At 40.9% G+C, this 15677-nt stretch overlaps 1 protein-coding gene across 1 annotated transcript in view; it reads right to left on the bottom strand.

Moving 5' to 3' along the window:
- Nucleotides 1-730: 730 nt before the first annotated feature.
- Nucleotides 731-15677, bottom strand: part of LOC104541990 (anaphase-promoting complex subunit 1-like) — a 31979-nt gene continuing 17032 nt past the window's right edge. Inside the window, 23 exon segments of the mRNA XM_010186161.1 lie at nucleotides 731-846; nucleotides 1858-1992; nucleotides 2446-2644; nucleotides 2978-3073; nucleotides 3649-3735; nucleotides 4128-4266; nucleotides 5882-5949; nucleotides 6384-6461; nucleotides 7329-7446; nucleotides 7983-8069; nucleotides 8451-8644; nucleotides 8945-8998; nucleotides 9072-9162; nucleotides 9395-9471; nucleotides 10148-10222; nucleotides 10866-10944; nucleotides 11063-11145; nucleotides 11309-11443; nucleotides 11620-11711; nucleotides 12857-13091; nucleotides 13409-13680; nucleotides 14142-14260; nucleotides 15457-15677. The exon segment at nucleotides 15457-15677 is cut by the window's right edge and continues 7 nt beyond it. Coding sequence (XP_010184463.1) covers nucleotides 731-846; nucleotides 1858-1992; nucleotides 2446-2644; nucleotides 2978-3073; nucleotides 3649-3735; nucleotides 4128-4266; nucleotides 5882-5949; nucleotides 6384-6461; nucleotides 7329-7446; nucleotides 7983-8069; nucleotides 8451-8644; nucleotides 8945-8998; nucleotides 9072-9162; nucleotides 9395-9471; nucleotides 10148-10222; nucleotides 10866-10944; nucleotides 11063-11145; nucleotides 11309-11443; nucleotides 11620-11711; nucleotides 12857-13091; nucleotides 13409-13680; nucleotides 14142-14260; nucleotides 15457-15677 — 2850 coding nt within the window.

The following is a 15677-nucleotide window of genomic DNA, read 5'->3' as shown; positions in this document are numbered from 1 at the left end:
ACGTAACACAGTGGAGGCAGGTGTTTTCTCAGCAGCCACTGACTAATTGCAGAACAAAGATCAGAAAAAAGAAAAAAAATATGTAAACAGTGCAGTTGTGAGTATATCGCGGGTAAGTCGGAGCAGAGCATTTTATACTTACGGAGCGAGTAATGGAGGAGTACACAGTAGCCTTCAAGACAAAAAAATAAATAAATATTGCATGAATGGGATGGAAAGACGCCGCCAGTTCTTGAAAAGCACACTTGGCATGATGCAAGCAATATAGCAAGTGGATTGCTCTCCCTTCCAGGTTGAGACCCAAGAAGGAAAGCAAGTTTGGCATCTTCTGGGCTGCCTATATCCTAACATCCACAGTACCTCATGGACATGGATTAAGATACATCACAAGCAAAGAAGTTATAAAAAAAAAAAAATCAAGGAAATTCTATGGTTCCCAGCCAAGGTATTTTCAGAATTCACCCCAAAAAGACATCTCTGTAAACAATCCTTAGTTACAAAAGTAAATTTATTATTTGTTCACTTTTACAATTTTTTTTAAAATTCATTGTAACAATTTATAAATAACTCCTGATCATAGTAACCACATCCGGGGACAAGTTTGAAGTTTACGATGCTTGAGAAGGTACAAAGTCAAGTACATTTCACCTGTAATGTTTTTGAAAAACATGAAACAGCACACAGCTGGCTCTGTCATTCAGCCACCGCACGCAGAGCGAATGCTGCAGACCTACAGCACCATGGACTGTGGATTTGCGAGCAACAGAGGAGCGAGCCTCAGCAATGCACGGACTGGCATGTTCAACTGCTTGAACTTCAAAAGCAGCTCAGAGAAGTTCGTGCTTCCTAGAGAGGTTCAAGAAAGAAGGAAAATGAGCAGGTATTGGTGTAATGCTTGCCCAGTAAAAACTGTTTAGATAGAGAACCAGCCAGCGTTTGAGGGGTACCTCTGGGGATATGCTCACTGCTACTCATTTTGTTGCAACTATGGTTAAAAATCAAGTTTTTATATTGGAATTTTAAGAAACCCCAAATTCAATTAATGTGGCAGGAACTCCCAGAATAGAGGTACATAAAGATAGAAAGGACACAGAAAACCAGGATTTCCACAAAGGTCTTTTGACCTGAAGAGATACACAGGAGCTGCAAAAATCAGTACTGGAAAATGCCCAAGACGAGACATGTTAGCCTGTACACTCAGGGTACCGTTGCCTGCACAGAACTCCCAGATTGCGGGGGCTGAGGCTTCTGCAGAGCTTTCAGCAACAGATTCCTCTCAACACTGAGGTGGTAACGTTCATATCACACCCCTAAGCAAGCCACAGAGTTCCCCAAATCAAAGTCCAGCTGCATTTCTTTGGCAACCTGAGAAGGACTGGTATATCTCTAGGTTGGGCTGGCAGAGGGCATGAGAAAAGCTGCCTAGTGAAAGGGTCCACGATTTTCCTAGATCCCACATCAGATTACCACAAGAAATCTAGAAGAGCAGGTAACTGCTCTAAGTGTTTATAGGAGAGAGATGTAAGAACATTTGGGATATGGCTAGCCCAACAAAAAGAATCCTTTCCCCAGCTCGTCTTACATGGTCCTGCTGCCTGTGAGAACACCCTTATCTGCAGGGCAGGGAAACACTGAGACTTTTTTATATAGCCTAATTATGACTTCTTTAGTTCTGCATAAAGTGTCTCTCTTTTCTGTCCAGACGTGAGACAATCCACAAAAACTGATGTAACAGCTTTCAGAGGAAATGCACACTGTCACATAATTTACAGGATGTGCTCCTTTCAGTACGCAAGACCAAACCCAGGACTTAGCATTTGTATAAGTCCAGAGTGCTGTCCAGCACTTCAGCCTTACCTTCCAAGCCTCCGACTGCCAGCTGACCTGGTGTTGGGACAGAGTGGTAAATAAGGAAGCAAGCCAACATGCTCAGCTGAGATTCCTCTGTGGGCTGCCCACTTAGGTAGGAATGCAGAGAGACATCCCCTCCAGCTGTAATAGACAAAACACACTGATGAAATTTAGGGAGCATGTGTGGGAGGAAAGAGAAAGGAGAGAGAACAGTATTTCCACAGAAAAAGCCTGCTGAAAAGTCTACATGTTCCCACAGAATAGGCAAGTGGTTTGTTTGCAAGCTGCCTTCATTCTGCTGTAGCCACCCCTCACTTTTGCTCCTAAAAAATTGCCCCAGTGCACTAGGAAAGCATTTTCTCTGGGAAACATAACCCTCTATGTTAACTAAACTTCCTGCCAATATAGTCAAACACAGTATTTCACTGGATGTTTCACACCAAATGCATCAGGCCAAAACCAAGTTGTTTTAATGCTAACATGCAAGTGCCTTCCCTTCATTAAAATTTTTCAGTACTTTTGAGACAAAACTTCAATCAGCAAGAAGACCAAATTGCTATCACGGCTGTAGGCTTAAAGTTATCTTCTCTGTACCTTGAAGCCATTGATCCAAAGTATTATCGATAGTGCACTTCATCACAGGCAAAAATTCAGAGTTCATGAAGAGTCCTCGGTTTGGATTCCTGCTCATCCTCTCCTGGTGACTTCTGGAACTGAAAAATTCTAACACCAGCTTTATCTGCCACAGCTCAAATGTCTCGGACATTTCTCTTCTTTCTAATCTCCTCACAGCCTAGCAAAGGGGAAATACAAAGTGACTGTGAGAATGTGAACTGGAGGAGAAAAGAAACATTGCTGTCAAGCATGAAGTAAATGAGTCCTAAGCCCCTCCTTGCCAAAGGCTGCCCTTCTGAGCACCTACTGAGGAAAACTGCTGGCTAATGTTTCTGCTGCAATTTCAGTTTTCATTAACTTATTTTCCAATTCGCTTTTTAAATCTCTGCTATCTCCCCATAAGCTCGCTAATACATATCCTTCCTTTCTGTGTTCTACAAAAACTACATGCAATGAAGAATACTTTTATGCCAAAGTGTAGATTTAAAAATGAAAAAAGGGTTTACTCCACCTGATCTATCGCTATGTATGTGGGCAGCATCTCTGGATTTTCTTGGGTAACACACTCATAAAGAATTGAGGAGAAAAGATCCAGGATTTCCTGTTTCTGATAAAAGACACATGTTTAACAACACACATATGCTAGGTACAATATATTTCAGGTTCTTGCATTGTTCACATTTCATTCCATTAAAGTTAACCCATGCACTGACATTGCATAAATTAGCGATAGCAAACAATGCTACACAGTTTGCTTTCACTCTTGGACTTACTAAAACTAGGCATAACATGGCTATGTTTCACTCCCTCTCTCATTTCATGCAAAGAAATACAGTGCAAAACACCCCAACCCTTCTGCAGTGATTTCACCAAAATGCTTCAGGACACCAAACAGTGCCCTCAGTGTTTGTTATAACACATTCTGCAATGACTACAACTGGTGTACACGACTAGCAGCAACTGTGATGTAACCAATGGGGGAAAAATAACTCCAAACAAACCCAACAAAAACTACATGGTCAACACTGATTTACACCTTTGAATTACAAAACATCCTTTGGAATATTCCCTGTCCACACTACTTGAAGGGCTGACTTCTCTTCCTCAGTTTAACGTAGGTTTTTCCCCACCTTTTATCCATGCAAGCAAAAACCCATGCTAGTCCACATCTAGGTATCATACCTGGCCCATGTTCACAGTTGGTTTGCAGAAATAATCAGCGAATGAAAAGAGAGCAGGGTCAGAAGTGAAAGCCGAAATTGCTTCTGGCTAAAAAGACAGATTAGCACACACTCTTAAAATGACCTTTTTGGTTTGATTGCACAAATGTAATAGTAATTTATATGCAAACCTTCCTTCCCCAGTACACAAGTGAGAAGATTGTAACCTACATAAAGAACACCGTGGGCAAAACACGGCCAAGGTTTCTGACTGCCCATGACAAACATACATTCACATAGCTGCTGTTAGCTTAAGCTCATCAACTGCCCTGTGAAATCCACCAGATTTCCTTTCCCTCAAGCAAAGCAAGTAACTTCAGTACTCATAACTGTGTGGCAGAGCTAGGTGCTGGAAATAAGTAACTCAGCACAACTTGTTGTGCTTCTCTCAGCCTATCTAGAGCCAGCATACCTGGCAGGAAACCAGTTTGGGAGTGATACCTTGAATGTCCGAGCTTCAGAGTTTCGGTGAGTGACAGTCTGTGCTAAGAGACTGCGCCAGCCCATCGGGTCCTCCTTGTAGGACAGCTGCCCAGCTCTCAGCTTCACATACAAGACGCCCCCCTTTGAAAGAATTGATCTGAAATAACAATGGTGCTTACTTTAAACTGATACATACACATAATGAGGCAGACTTGTAAAGGAAATCTGAACTCCAACAGCTATATGTGATATTATCCCTGTTTAAGTTTTGTTTTGATTATTTAAACCTTACCCCACTTGTGTGGGGCATAGAAATCTTGGTAACTTCAGGGCAGGCTGGTATCAAACAGCAGTGGTGGCAAAAAAGGGATGAGCCCTACTGATATAAGGAATACAACTTCCTAAAGCCACTGCAGGTTCTTGTTAAGATTCTTCCAGGATGAGTCTCAGCACTATGGTAAACCATGCAAGTTGGTAACCACAGCTTTAAAGGTGTGCTCTAATGGCCCTTTCTCCATGTGGAAAAGAAACCAAACCAACCAATAGAACCCCACTACTCCTGATCAAGTCTACAAATGTAAGTGTGCAGCAGTTAAAAGTTACCCTATTGCAAAGTAGCTGCATGTGTACCTGATTTAGAGGATCATTTGCGCCATTAACTGTAGGCACTGGGCAGCCTTAAAAAAGAAAAAATCTGTATTGAAACTAACTGGTTGGCATAACAACAGAGCAGCAATTCACATGTAGTAAAACAGGGAAAATTTCTCACACGCATATATCTCCAAAACACTGCCAGCCAAGTCCCTACCATTTTTAAGGGCTGAGGACAAGATGTTGTGACATGAGAGCTGACAAATTCAAAGCATCTGGGAACCCAGAGAACAGGTAAGTCCCAAAAGCAGCAAGTTCTCAGTCACCCACGCTGGTTTCTGCTATGGCAGCACAGGAAAGCTCTTTTGGACAAAGAAGTGCTCAAGTGTGGTAAAGGCTCAATTCAGGAGAACAAAGCTGGCCTCTGCCAGCTCTGGTGCAGCAGATGAATCAGGATGTGTCTCCTGATCCGGAGGAACCTGCGCTCCACCTTAGGCCTGTTTGTTATCTTTAAAGGCACATATCAGTAGATGCTGCACTGTAGTCCCTAATTTAATCTCACTAGTGGCATTTAAATTAACTACAAACACCATGTCACTGGTGAAAGATGCAGCTGGCTGCTTCTGTACTACTCACAGCAACGAGTTACGGTGTAGGCTGCTAAGCACAAAGATGAGAATGATTTTACCCACAGATACGGTATTCCGGTAAGATTTCTGTTTTTCACAGTTGCCCGCGACAAAGCTAAAATGCAGTAAGCAGTACTTTGTATACTTCACGTAACATGAGAAAAATAGTATTTCACAAAGCAGTAACTGTTAGCTAACTACTGTATCAACAGTCTGGGAAACATGACATCATATCAACTCAAAACTAAACTAAAACCATGAGTTTAAGATGGTTTCTGGTACTGCTCAATCCCACTGCCAATATCTGCGGTTTTTACTATCAGGTTTTCCCCTGTCCTGTTTTTGCATGAATTATTCACATCAATAGGTGAAACCAACTACACAGTTTCTTTCTTCACCCTAAAGTGCTGTCAAATGCACAACAGTGAACCGATCAAAACCAGACTTCTTTCCACACTGTAGGTGTTACAAGTATAGAAGGTTTAAAAAAAAAAATTAAAAGAATATTACTACGAGGTCATTATTCAGTTAGGCATTATAAAGAATACTTACTTTAGATGATTTGTTCCTTTGCTTAAATCTATTAATAATTCCCAGTACCGTGGTCCTTTCACTCTGATCTGTCAATGCAAGCATTTTTATTACTAGATATAACAAGAATCATAAAATTAAGATTTTTCTACATAAGCCTACAGTTCTTTCTGGGCCCTTACAAGGGGATGTGCCCTTTAATAGTGTTATCCATCCTGAAAACTCAGGAAAAGCACAAGCTTTGTGTCTCCTATAGTGAAACTTTCCAGCACAGGGAACTCCCTGCTACATCAGATCTTGAAAGTGTGATGATCAAGACCAAAGAGAAGTGCATGGTGTTATTTAACACAAGCTCCACAGTGACAGAATTGTTTTTGGAGCCATTACTATGGGCCTCTTGTCCAGAGTCTGGCTAAGGGTGGACAGGGAATCAAAGAAAAGCCACTAAGTCTCTGTTCTTGCACTGTTTGTGACACAAAAACTAGGTGATTAAATTCTTCCTTAAAATGGAAACTTCTTTTACCTGCTTCAGTAAGTGAAGCTCTGGGAGAAGCGTGGGTGCCATCAGTTCCTCGGTGGCTTCTGCATACCACTGCGTGCCCTTCAAAAATGTCAACAGTATTCACAGATTAGTAAAGCTCATTTTCGTGTGAAAAGAAAGAAAACATGCATCTCATTTATAACAACTCCATTGGCAGAGGTCAGTCAGTTTCTGTTCCCGAGTTCTGAGTAAATGCAAGACTTAGCATTGCCTTTAACATCACGAAACATAAGTCTAAATTAAAGGTGTATTTCCCATGGATGGATCAACGCATAAGACTGTGCAAGTCCAGCCCACTTCAACTGAAACCTGAAGGTCTAATATGCGACCTATATTATGAACATGCAGAACTCTCTGCCAGAACCACAGGGGATCCATGCTGCACCTCTTGCCCCTGAAACTTCAGGAACCCTTTCTTTAGTCCTTTCATGAGCATCACCTGTCTCACGTAAGCCTGTATAAAATAAATCCCACAGAAAGGACTCCTCCCTAAAAGACATGTAATGCATGCAGCGAGGAGAAACACCAAGTTGCCTGTTTCAGCAGACTCAGGAGAAGCCTTTTAAAACCACAGATGGTTCCAATCATCTCAACACCTTTGAAAGTCCTTTCTCTTTAGAAAGGAGAACTATGACCCTGGGTCAGTCATTACACGCTTGACTGTTTGAAGACTTTGTGGTGCCTTTTACTTTGTCCTGTATCCTGCTCTCAAGGTGACATCAAAGCACACATAAGGTGTGAGTGGGCTGAGCACAACCCTTCAATTATTTGCATAGAATTTGGCTCATCTCCACCACAACCTGAAAACAAACCCAAGGCTGCTGGCCACAACAATGAAAATAGTGTGCCTTTGGTATGTCAGAGTCTTCAGTTGTCTCCCACACCTTCTCAAAGGCCTTCACTCCTATTGCCTTCCGGGCACATTACCTTGTACGTAACCTCTATCAGTGCATAACAGGGAGTGTTTGAATCCACATCAATGGGCGTCAAGAGCCTTGGTTCTGCTGCCAGCACATACAAGTGACGCAAAGCCTGAAGGTGGTACCTGTGCATGGGAATAAGGAATTTGGCAGTGCACAGTACAGACAGGGAACAAACTCCCCTCCCGAACACCAAACTACACACAGCTCAATAACCAAATACAGCTGTTGAGTAAACTGAAGAGAAACTTGTAGTAATGCAGGAGGTTTATTTTTTTAACATATATGAGTTAGCTAACAGAACAAGACTTAATGAATTGTAACTAAAACTGATTAAGAGTCATAAATGGACAGATCTTGCATGAAAATCTTTTCAGCTGACCAAACTGGAACAGTTAAGTCACAGAAGCACAACACAGAGCCTCAGAAAACCTGCCTGCATTTTCTCACTGATCAAAGATCACTACCATCATCTTCTATCTTCACTTATTTCTTCTGTTCTTCACTTTAAAAAACCCAAACAAACAAACAACAACAAAACCTCAATAAAATATTATTTACAGAGTACCGGGTAAAATTTATACATAATTTGCCTCTAGATAACCTCTTTTGTAAGAAGACAATTTAGCTTAAGGAAATACGAACCCTAGCAAACCCTTACCGATTGTCTGTGCTGTGAACAGGGAAGTGAGGGTACAGAGCACAAAGGAGAGCAGCAATTGAAGAATTTGAAGTGCTCAGTGAGTATCTGCAGGAAAACATTATCTATTAGTTTCAGTGCTAACAAAGACTGGCCACTAGCAAAGGTGTTAAAAATATTTTGGTGCCCCAAGGAAGGGAAGGACAGTAACAAAGTGCATACAAGCCAGGAGTTTACGAATGTGTTCCTGTAGCCACCAAAATAAATACGTAGCAGTAGGAAATAAACACAAGACAGAAACATTCCTATGGTGTTCAAGTAACACAGTATCTAGGAAACAATAGGACTTTTATTTGCAACAGAAAATGTTTTTATGCATCTGTATGGTATTTAAAAAAAAAAATCAAGTAAATTGCACACTGCTCCAGAGGTGCAGGTTTGCAGCAGAGGTGGAAGAAGAAAAAAAAGCCTTTGGAAATGGCAAGTTACCTTCCTCCTCCCAGAAAGAGAAGCCCCAAAGCCATGTGGTGAGCCAGGTGGAACCCATAGTTCATCTCTCCACCTGTCTTCTTGTGCATGAAACGGCAAAGCTGAAGGACTTTCAGGTTGCCAGAGCCAGCCATTACCATCGCAAGAGACAGCAGCAAGACGCTCAAGCATGTTTCAAGATTATAGTGACCTGTCTTCAAGTAGAACAGGAAAGGCATTATTACACTTCTGTGGTCAAATGCACACTTCTGGTTGGTCTAATATGCTGCTTTCTACCCCAGAGTTCAAAAACCACATTCCACAGAAAGAGGGAGAGCAGAGAACCAGCAAAGTCCTTAACAGAAATGATTCGCAGCCCTGCCACATTCTATACATGGTCTGTAATACAGAAAATTAAAAGGGATGGTTTTGTTTCCATTAAGGTTTCAGTGAGGGCAATTGAAGTAAGTAACACAAAATCTTTTTTCATTGAGAGAAAACTAGAAAGAACTTACTATTGAAGCTGTTGGTGCTGACAAACACTTCAGGAAATCTGTTGCATATTTGTACTGAAAAGAAAAGAAATGCATACTAAATACAGCTACAAGAGAGAAGCTACAGCTCTAAATAAAAAACACTTACCAAGCACTTAAATGCTGCCAGATTTTCTGAACCAGCAAATCGAAATCCCAGTGACAAACATGCTCCAGCAATGATGTAGACATGAGCTTGCCTAATAAGCAATATAAACAGGAAATTACTAAATTTTTTTTTCTCATCTGAATATGCACACAAGCTCTTTCATAATTAAAAAGGAAAACAGAAAAGAAAGACTTATCTTTTACAGAAAACTGAGAATAAAATTCCCTAAATGTCAAGGGAGATATTTTTTCCCCCATACTACTATCTCTATAAAGATTTCAGCTGCATTTTACAGAAGAATAATTTTTTTGCACGTTACTTACGCCAATGTTTCTAAACTCAGGTCTTCAGATGAAGGCAGCTCTGTAGCATGAAGAGATATACTGTTCTCTCTTATGATCTGCAAAAAACATAGGAGAGAATAATTAAATCCACGGGAAACCAATGCATTAACTGGAACTCCAGGCATTGAGGGCTCATAACTGATACAAAACAGGTCTGTTTCACAGGCATATAAAAGCTGGGGTTTTTTGACACACTATTGCTTCATTGTACTTCTGATCCAAAAGGAACACCTTTCAATGCTCCTCGATCTGGTCCCTTAAATATTTCTCAAACATTGGCAAGACCACATCAGAAGCGTGTTACCGTATGTCCTCAAGTATGAGAGAAAACAGAACAGGATGAAACCTCAAGAGGCTATGTAGTCCATCAGCATCCTGTATTTCTGACAGATATTTACCCAGGTTATTCGTAACACTCATCTGAAACGTCCTTGCAGGAATTTTGCACCTGGCTCCTTGCTTGGGGAATGTGGAGGAAAGTTTAATCACTCTCTCTCTCTGGTACCATTTTATGTCTTGAACAGTTGCATCCCTCCTCCCTGCCGTGACAGGATGGGAGTCCCCAGTGCTCCTATAATAGTCCAGGAATTCAACGTGACCATCATCTCCGTCACAGACACCTTTAACATACATTTTCTCCTGCAGCTCTGGTGACTAAGGAAATGTTCACACGAAGAACAATCCAGCGAGATGTAAAATTGGGAAGTAAACATGTTAAGTGCAAATACCTACTTGGGGCACATTGCTATTAACCCACTTGGAATTGGGCAAGATGTCATCCCACAGAATCAGGCATCGGGCCAATGTCTAAAAAACGTGAGAAAGCCAAAACGTAAGGAAGGAAAAATAAAAACCCCAACACAAATATGAATGGTATTTTTTAATGTACTAAATGCATTCACAAATGCAGACAATACAGCTACCACTAGCAGCTACTTCACTGTTTCTCAGCCTTTGTTTCAGAATTGGCAAAATCAGTTTTATTTCAAAAGACGCAAATTCTGCTTGCAGAAAAAGAAAGAACCACAGAATAATGCCTTGCGAGGTCTGTATGATAAACTGCTGGTAAACTGAGATGAAAATTCACTATGTACTTATAACAGAAGTTGAGGCCTAACTTATTCTCTTTATCTGTGAAATTAATTTGGGAAAAGCTATACAGATTCACCTAAACACTTAATATTCCACATAAAATGTATCACTCAAATGTTCTCAGTAAATTCTATCTCTAGTGCTGCATGACAAGCAAGCTGCCTTACTACAAGCAGAAATTATTTGAAGGTATGAGTTTGGCTGGCAAGCACTGGGATTACCAGCTATCTGAAAGATTCTGCATGACAGGCATGTAGGCTGGAGTAAAAAAAATTAAAAAAGGAAAAGAGAAAAAAAAAAGATATGCATTGTTAACATCACTAAATAGATGGAGAAATGAAACAAAATAATATCTTACCCTCAATAAAAGGAACTCTGGTTTTACAAAGTCCAGCAAATACATGGTATCTGGTGCTTGAAGCCAGTCAGCAATGGATCTGCAGAGCACAGTAAAGGAACCAGGTTTCCAGATCTTATTTCAGCAATGCACAAAATTGAGTAAGCCACACAAAGCAGAGCCAACGTTACGGCAGTGCAAACTTTCAAGGTTAATACCTGTTATTAGTCTTTAGGTAGATCATAGCAAGTGCAAGTGTGGCACCTGGACAAGTAACGTCCACATTTATGGTGTCTCCCTCCTGTAAAAACAAAATGCACATTTTCAGACCATATGATTAGGAGAGCAACAGCCTGGAGTGATGTGTACAGGCATTCAAAGTCACCTGGTGCATCAAGACACACACCTCGGACTTCTAAGCTATTGCTATTTTCAGGTTAAGAGCAAAAATCATCAGCACGTACCTTGATTTGATAACTGGGAGACTTGTGCTTCTCTCTGTGCATCCCTGCTTGGAATCGCCTGTGACCTCCAACCATGTACTGGTAAAGCTGCTCAGGAACATTGAGGTCTGACATGCCTATCAAATTACTGCCGTGCTACGGAACAAAGAGAAGAAATAATATGGAAGTGACTTCCTACACCAGAGGGTAAAAAAAAAAATGCTTTTGGCCAAAGGCAGTTGGGAGTCAAGGATGATACAGCTCTTACTATCCCACCCCAATATGTAATGATTCTTCTACTAATTGCAGTTGAAGTGAAGAGAGGCACATACCCCTAGGCAAACCATGCCTAAGGCTAGCCCAGATGCCAGTGAATAGGACTCTCTGTCTGTGCAGTACTCCATTTCCGGTCCAGGGGGACGTCCTGAAGAAAACAAAACAATGAAATTAATCTTTTAACATTTCAGCTAAGTAAACACTGTTTAATTAAGCACTACATTCCTAATGAAATGAGGAAAAAAAAAATCTATCCCTTCAAGAAATCCGGGAAAGTTCTGAGTGGAATTACAAACAATTGTCACTTAACCCATTCATCACCAAATGGTAAACCCCTCCAAAAGCAGTGTGGAGTTCAGAGAGGGATTGAAAATGTCATGTTACAACTGCATATACTCTAAGATCTCTGAACCTATCCAAATGTTTTCAGCAGAGTTCAAAACATGTTTCTAGAAAAGTCTGCACATATCAAATTACCAGAAACAGACACCATTTCACCCTTAAAATTTATCCCATTCTCTATTTAATAAACTGTACAGTTTCTTAACTAAAGTTACATACAAACATGAATAAGAACATAACTGTTACAAATATAATCAAAAGAACTATGTACAGAATGAGGACACAATTCAGATCAGAACTTTACTGTTCAGAATCAATTGAGTATTGTTTAGAAAGCCTTAAAATTTGGAACAGGAGAATTTAGGACATGATGGCTGTACTTCCACCAACCTACTGAACCAAAACCACTGTCTTTGTAAGAGGGCATTTTTTCCAAACACAGTGACTCCGTCTCTGGTTTCTACAGTGGCAGCTATCTCATGGACAGACAGGAGAAACAACAAGTGTCAGTGAAGCATCAGATGTGCTGCGTAAGCAGTGTGCAACAGATCTGCTCAAATGCAATAGAGTGACAAGATTTCTGCAGATACGGCATCCAGGTCAGGAGGGATGTGTAATTACTGCAGGTCTTTTACCAAGTAGCTAGAAACTCCAGACTAGCTTTCATCAGACAAAACTTCTAGACTGAAAAAAACCTGTGTATGCCCAGCACTAATGCGGCTACATTTCTTCTACTAAATTTGTTCTATACTGTACAAATACACAGTTCACAGTAATTTCTCTACCTCTGAAAATGGAAGATGAGGTTTGGAAAATGAGAGGTGAATATTGTGGTGGCAGACGTATAGTTAAAAATGTTAAAATTCTCAGCTTCCTGATGCATTGTGCAAATCATCCACATATTGTGATTCTCCCAGTCCTCATCCCATTTTTTTCAGTGTTATCACATACCTATTTCAGCCAGCAGAACCTCAGCTGTGTGCCTGTGAGCAGTGCCCTGATAGACAAGGCCTATTCCTATCACTGCAGCCACCTGCACATTGTGAGGGACATCCAGCTCTGTCGAAGTTGGTGGCAGGAGGGCAGGTATGTGGATGCTCAGGAGGCGCGTAATAGCCATATCCATTGTGCCCAGCTTGGCAGCAGAAACACCAAGCAACAGTCCAATACTTGTCATCTCATGGCCCTGAGAAAGGTAACAAATATCAGTGACCAAAGAAAGCAGACTTGTTCAGAAAAGAAAAAACACTTGTCTCAGTGTCTCACCTATCCCAGTGAGCTGTGCACAATATGGGAAGATAGGTGATAAGACTGCTGAAAATCTTTTAAAAAGAAATGAAGTCATGCATTACTAATGTTAATGAAGCAGTTCTGATATTCTACCACAGCAGGAAACTTCCAATTTAGTGTTTCAAAGAAATCTGCTGATTTTTCTTTCTTGTTTTGTTTATAGAATTCAAGTCCTACAGATATTGCTCTGTTGCTTCTGAAAGAAGGCCTCACCTTTGTTAAGTAGTCATGTATATTGAGAGTGGCAAGTTTTGTCAGATGTCCATTGAGACCCAGAGCCATGAGGAAGCCTGCATATTCATTTGCTAGTTCAGCAATTTTGGGCTTGTTATAGACAATCCAAGCAGAGTCTATCTGTGAAGCAGGCGCTATCTTCAGGCCAGCAGCTACCCCATTGTGAAAGCTGGCCCAGCAAGCCATGTTGGGAGGCACATCGATGTTCCCACTGTTCAGATCAACAGTGGTGTTCCTAGGAGGAGCACGGCCTGCCCATGACAAAATCATTAAAAGCAATTAGGTGAACCCAAGCAGTTTCAGAAACAGCTCTCAACTTCAGTTAGGTGCCACATGAATGAACACTGACAGCATGCTAGGTAACATTTCTCATCTCAGACAGCGTTCAGGCATGTCAGAAGACAAGCACAATATACCAGATAAACCAGTGATGTGGATGTGTACAACCCCAATGCTGACCAGATGCATGTGCTTAGGCAATCTATTTAACTTCTCTCAGCTTCTCAGACTATACCTGATATAAAGTCTCAGTGTTACAGTAACACTGTCTTCACAGAAAGAACACTTAAGCTATGAAACTCTTCGCAGAAAGACACAGAAGATACTACAAAAGTTACAAGAGGTTTGGAAAGAAATGGGATAACAATGGAAAGAAACTCCATCACGCTCTGTTAAATTTAATTTATTTGGAAGAAAACGCTGACCAACATACCAGTTAGATTCAGCTTTGGGATGGGCAACTGCTCTGTTGGAACAGGATGATAAGAGAACAAAGTAAACATTCCTCGTCCAACAGGTAGTGCCATAGTTCGCTGGCACAGCTGTAACAGCCTGTTGGGGAGACAAAAGTAAAACCAAGCCAATTACTTAACATGGAAAATTCTTCCAAATATATGATATGAACCTTTGGAGAACCGGCACTGGACAGACCATTTCCCCCCACCCCCAGCTATGAGATAGCATGTTGCCTTTCCTTTTTTAGTAGGCCAAACTTTTGAATGAAATCTTTGATCCATTCAAGATTAATCTCAAAGATACACTTCAGCTGATATCATGTTGAAACTTGCCACTATTTTTCTCTTACAGGCTGGTGTAAGTTAAACAAATCTGTATTATGCACAATTTAGCAGCTGTATTAGAACCAAGGTGAAAGGAGAAAGCAAAACAAAGCTGATTCCGTATGGGATCTTGCTATGACTAGTGATCACATCTAGTAGTAACCTGTGTACAGAATTAATAATATGCTTCCAAGAATGCTGACCACAATTCTCTATGATTTACTCTGGAAACACTTTCTAGACTTGTTAGATTACTCAGCTTGTTAGGTCAGATGATAATTTGATGCATTCCTTTAGCTTCCTACTTCTGTAGAGCGTTTTTCTTGTTAACTATGTTCTGAAGTTTGATTTTGTCTTTTAAAGAATATATTTTTAACACCCCCAAAACAAGTGAATAAAACAAGTTAATAAAGACGCAGGATGGGGACAATTGTGAGATCACTAGGCATATAATGGCTCAAATAGGAGGTTTCAAAAGAGAGAGGGATGGGAGAGTGAATTTGCTCTCTGTAGAATTAATTAGGACCCAAGCCTTGTTTAGACTCAGTATTAGCCCTGAATAAAGGGCTCTTCAGTTTTAGGCAGAGGATGGATGATGCTTTGTTCTCTACATAGGCATTTTGGTGGGGGGGGGGGAAGCTACAGTCTGCTGTCAAACCCTAACTGATCTCAACATGCTATTTAGGGTTCAAACTAACAATCTTTCCCCATATGCTGCTTCAATCCGGAGAGCCCTCTAACTCAAATACAGCAGTTTTCATGTACATGGAGCTTCGAAGACTTGAATCACGAATTCAACCCTCTTCTACATGTCCTTCACACAGGCCTGTCTAATGTTCAATTCAGACTAAAATATATTACACTCTTTGGTTAGACATACTTAATTTTAAGCCACCAAAAATATTCAAACAACTTTCCACCTGAGTGAAATCCAAATGAAATACTGCTAGAAACGGAGACAGTTTTTACCGGTTTTCTTTCTCTTCTATGTATTCGTGGTCACTGGCTTCTGGCATCTGCACTACATTGACACGTACAGGACGGGCACTTTGAAGGAGCCTGCGTACTTCCTGCACTCTCAAATCCTCGCTCCATATTAGTGACATCACTTCCTCGTTCATGTCATTCATGCCATCCTCATCCTCTTCTGATTCAGTTCCAGAGGGAATATCAGAGGACAGCACTGGGCC

The sequence above is a fragment of the Mesitornis unicolor genome, unplaced genomic scaffold (genome assembly GCF_000695765.1).
Source record: "Mesitornis unicolor isolate BGI_N332 unplaced genomic scaffold, ASM69576v1 scaffold42186, whole genome shotgun sequence".
Classification (NCBI taxonomy): domain Eukaryota; kingdom Metazoa; phylum Chordata; class Aves; order Mesitornithiformes; family Mesitornithidae; genus Mesitornis; species Mesitornis unicolor.
Note: the sequence above shows the minus strand (reverse complement) of the source record. Positions and strands in the feature narration are given on the sequence as shown.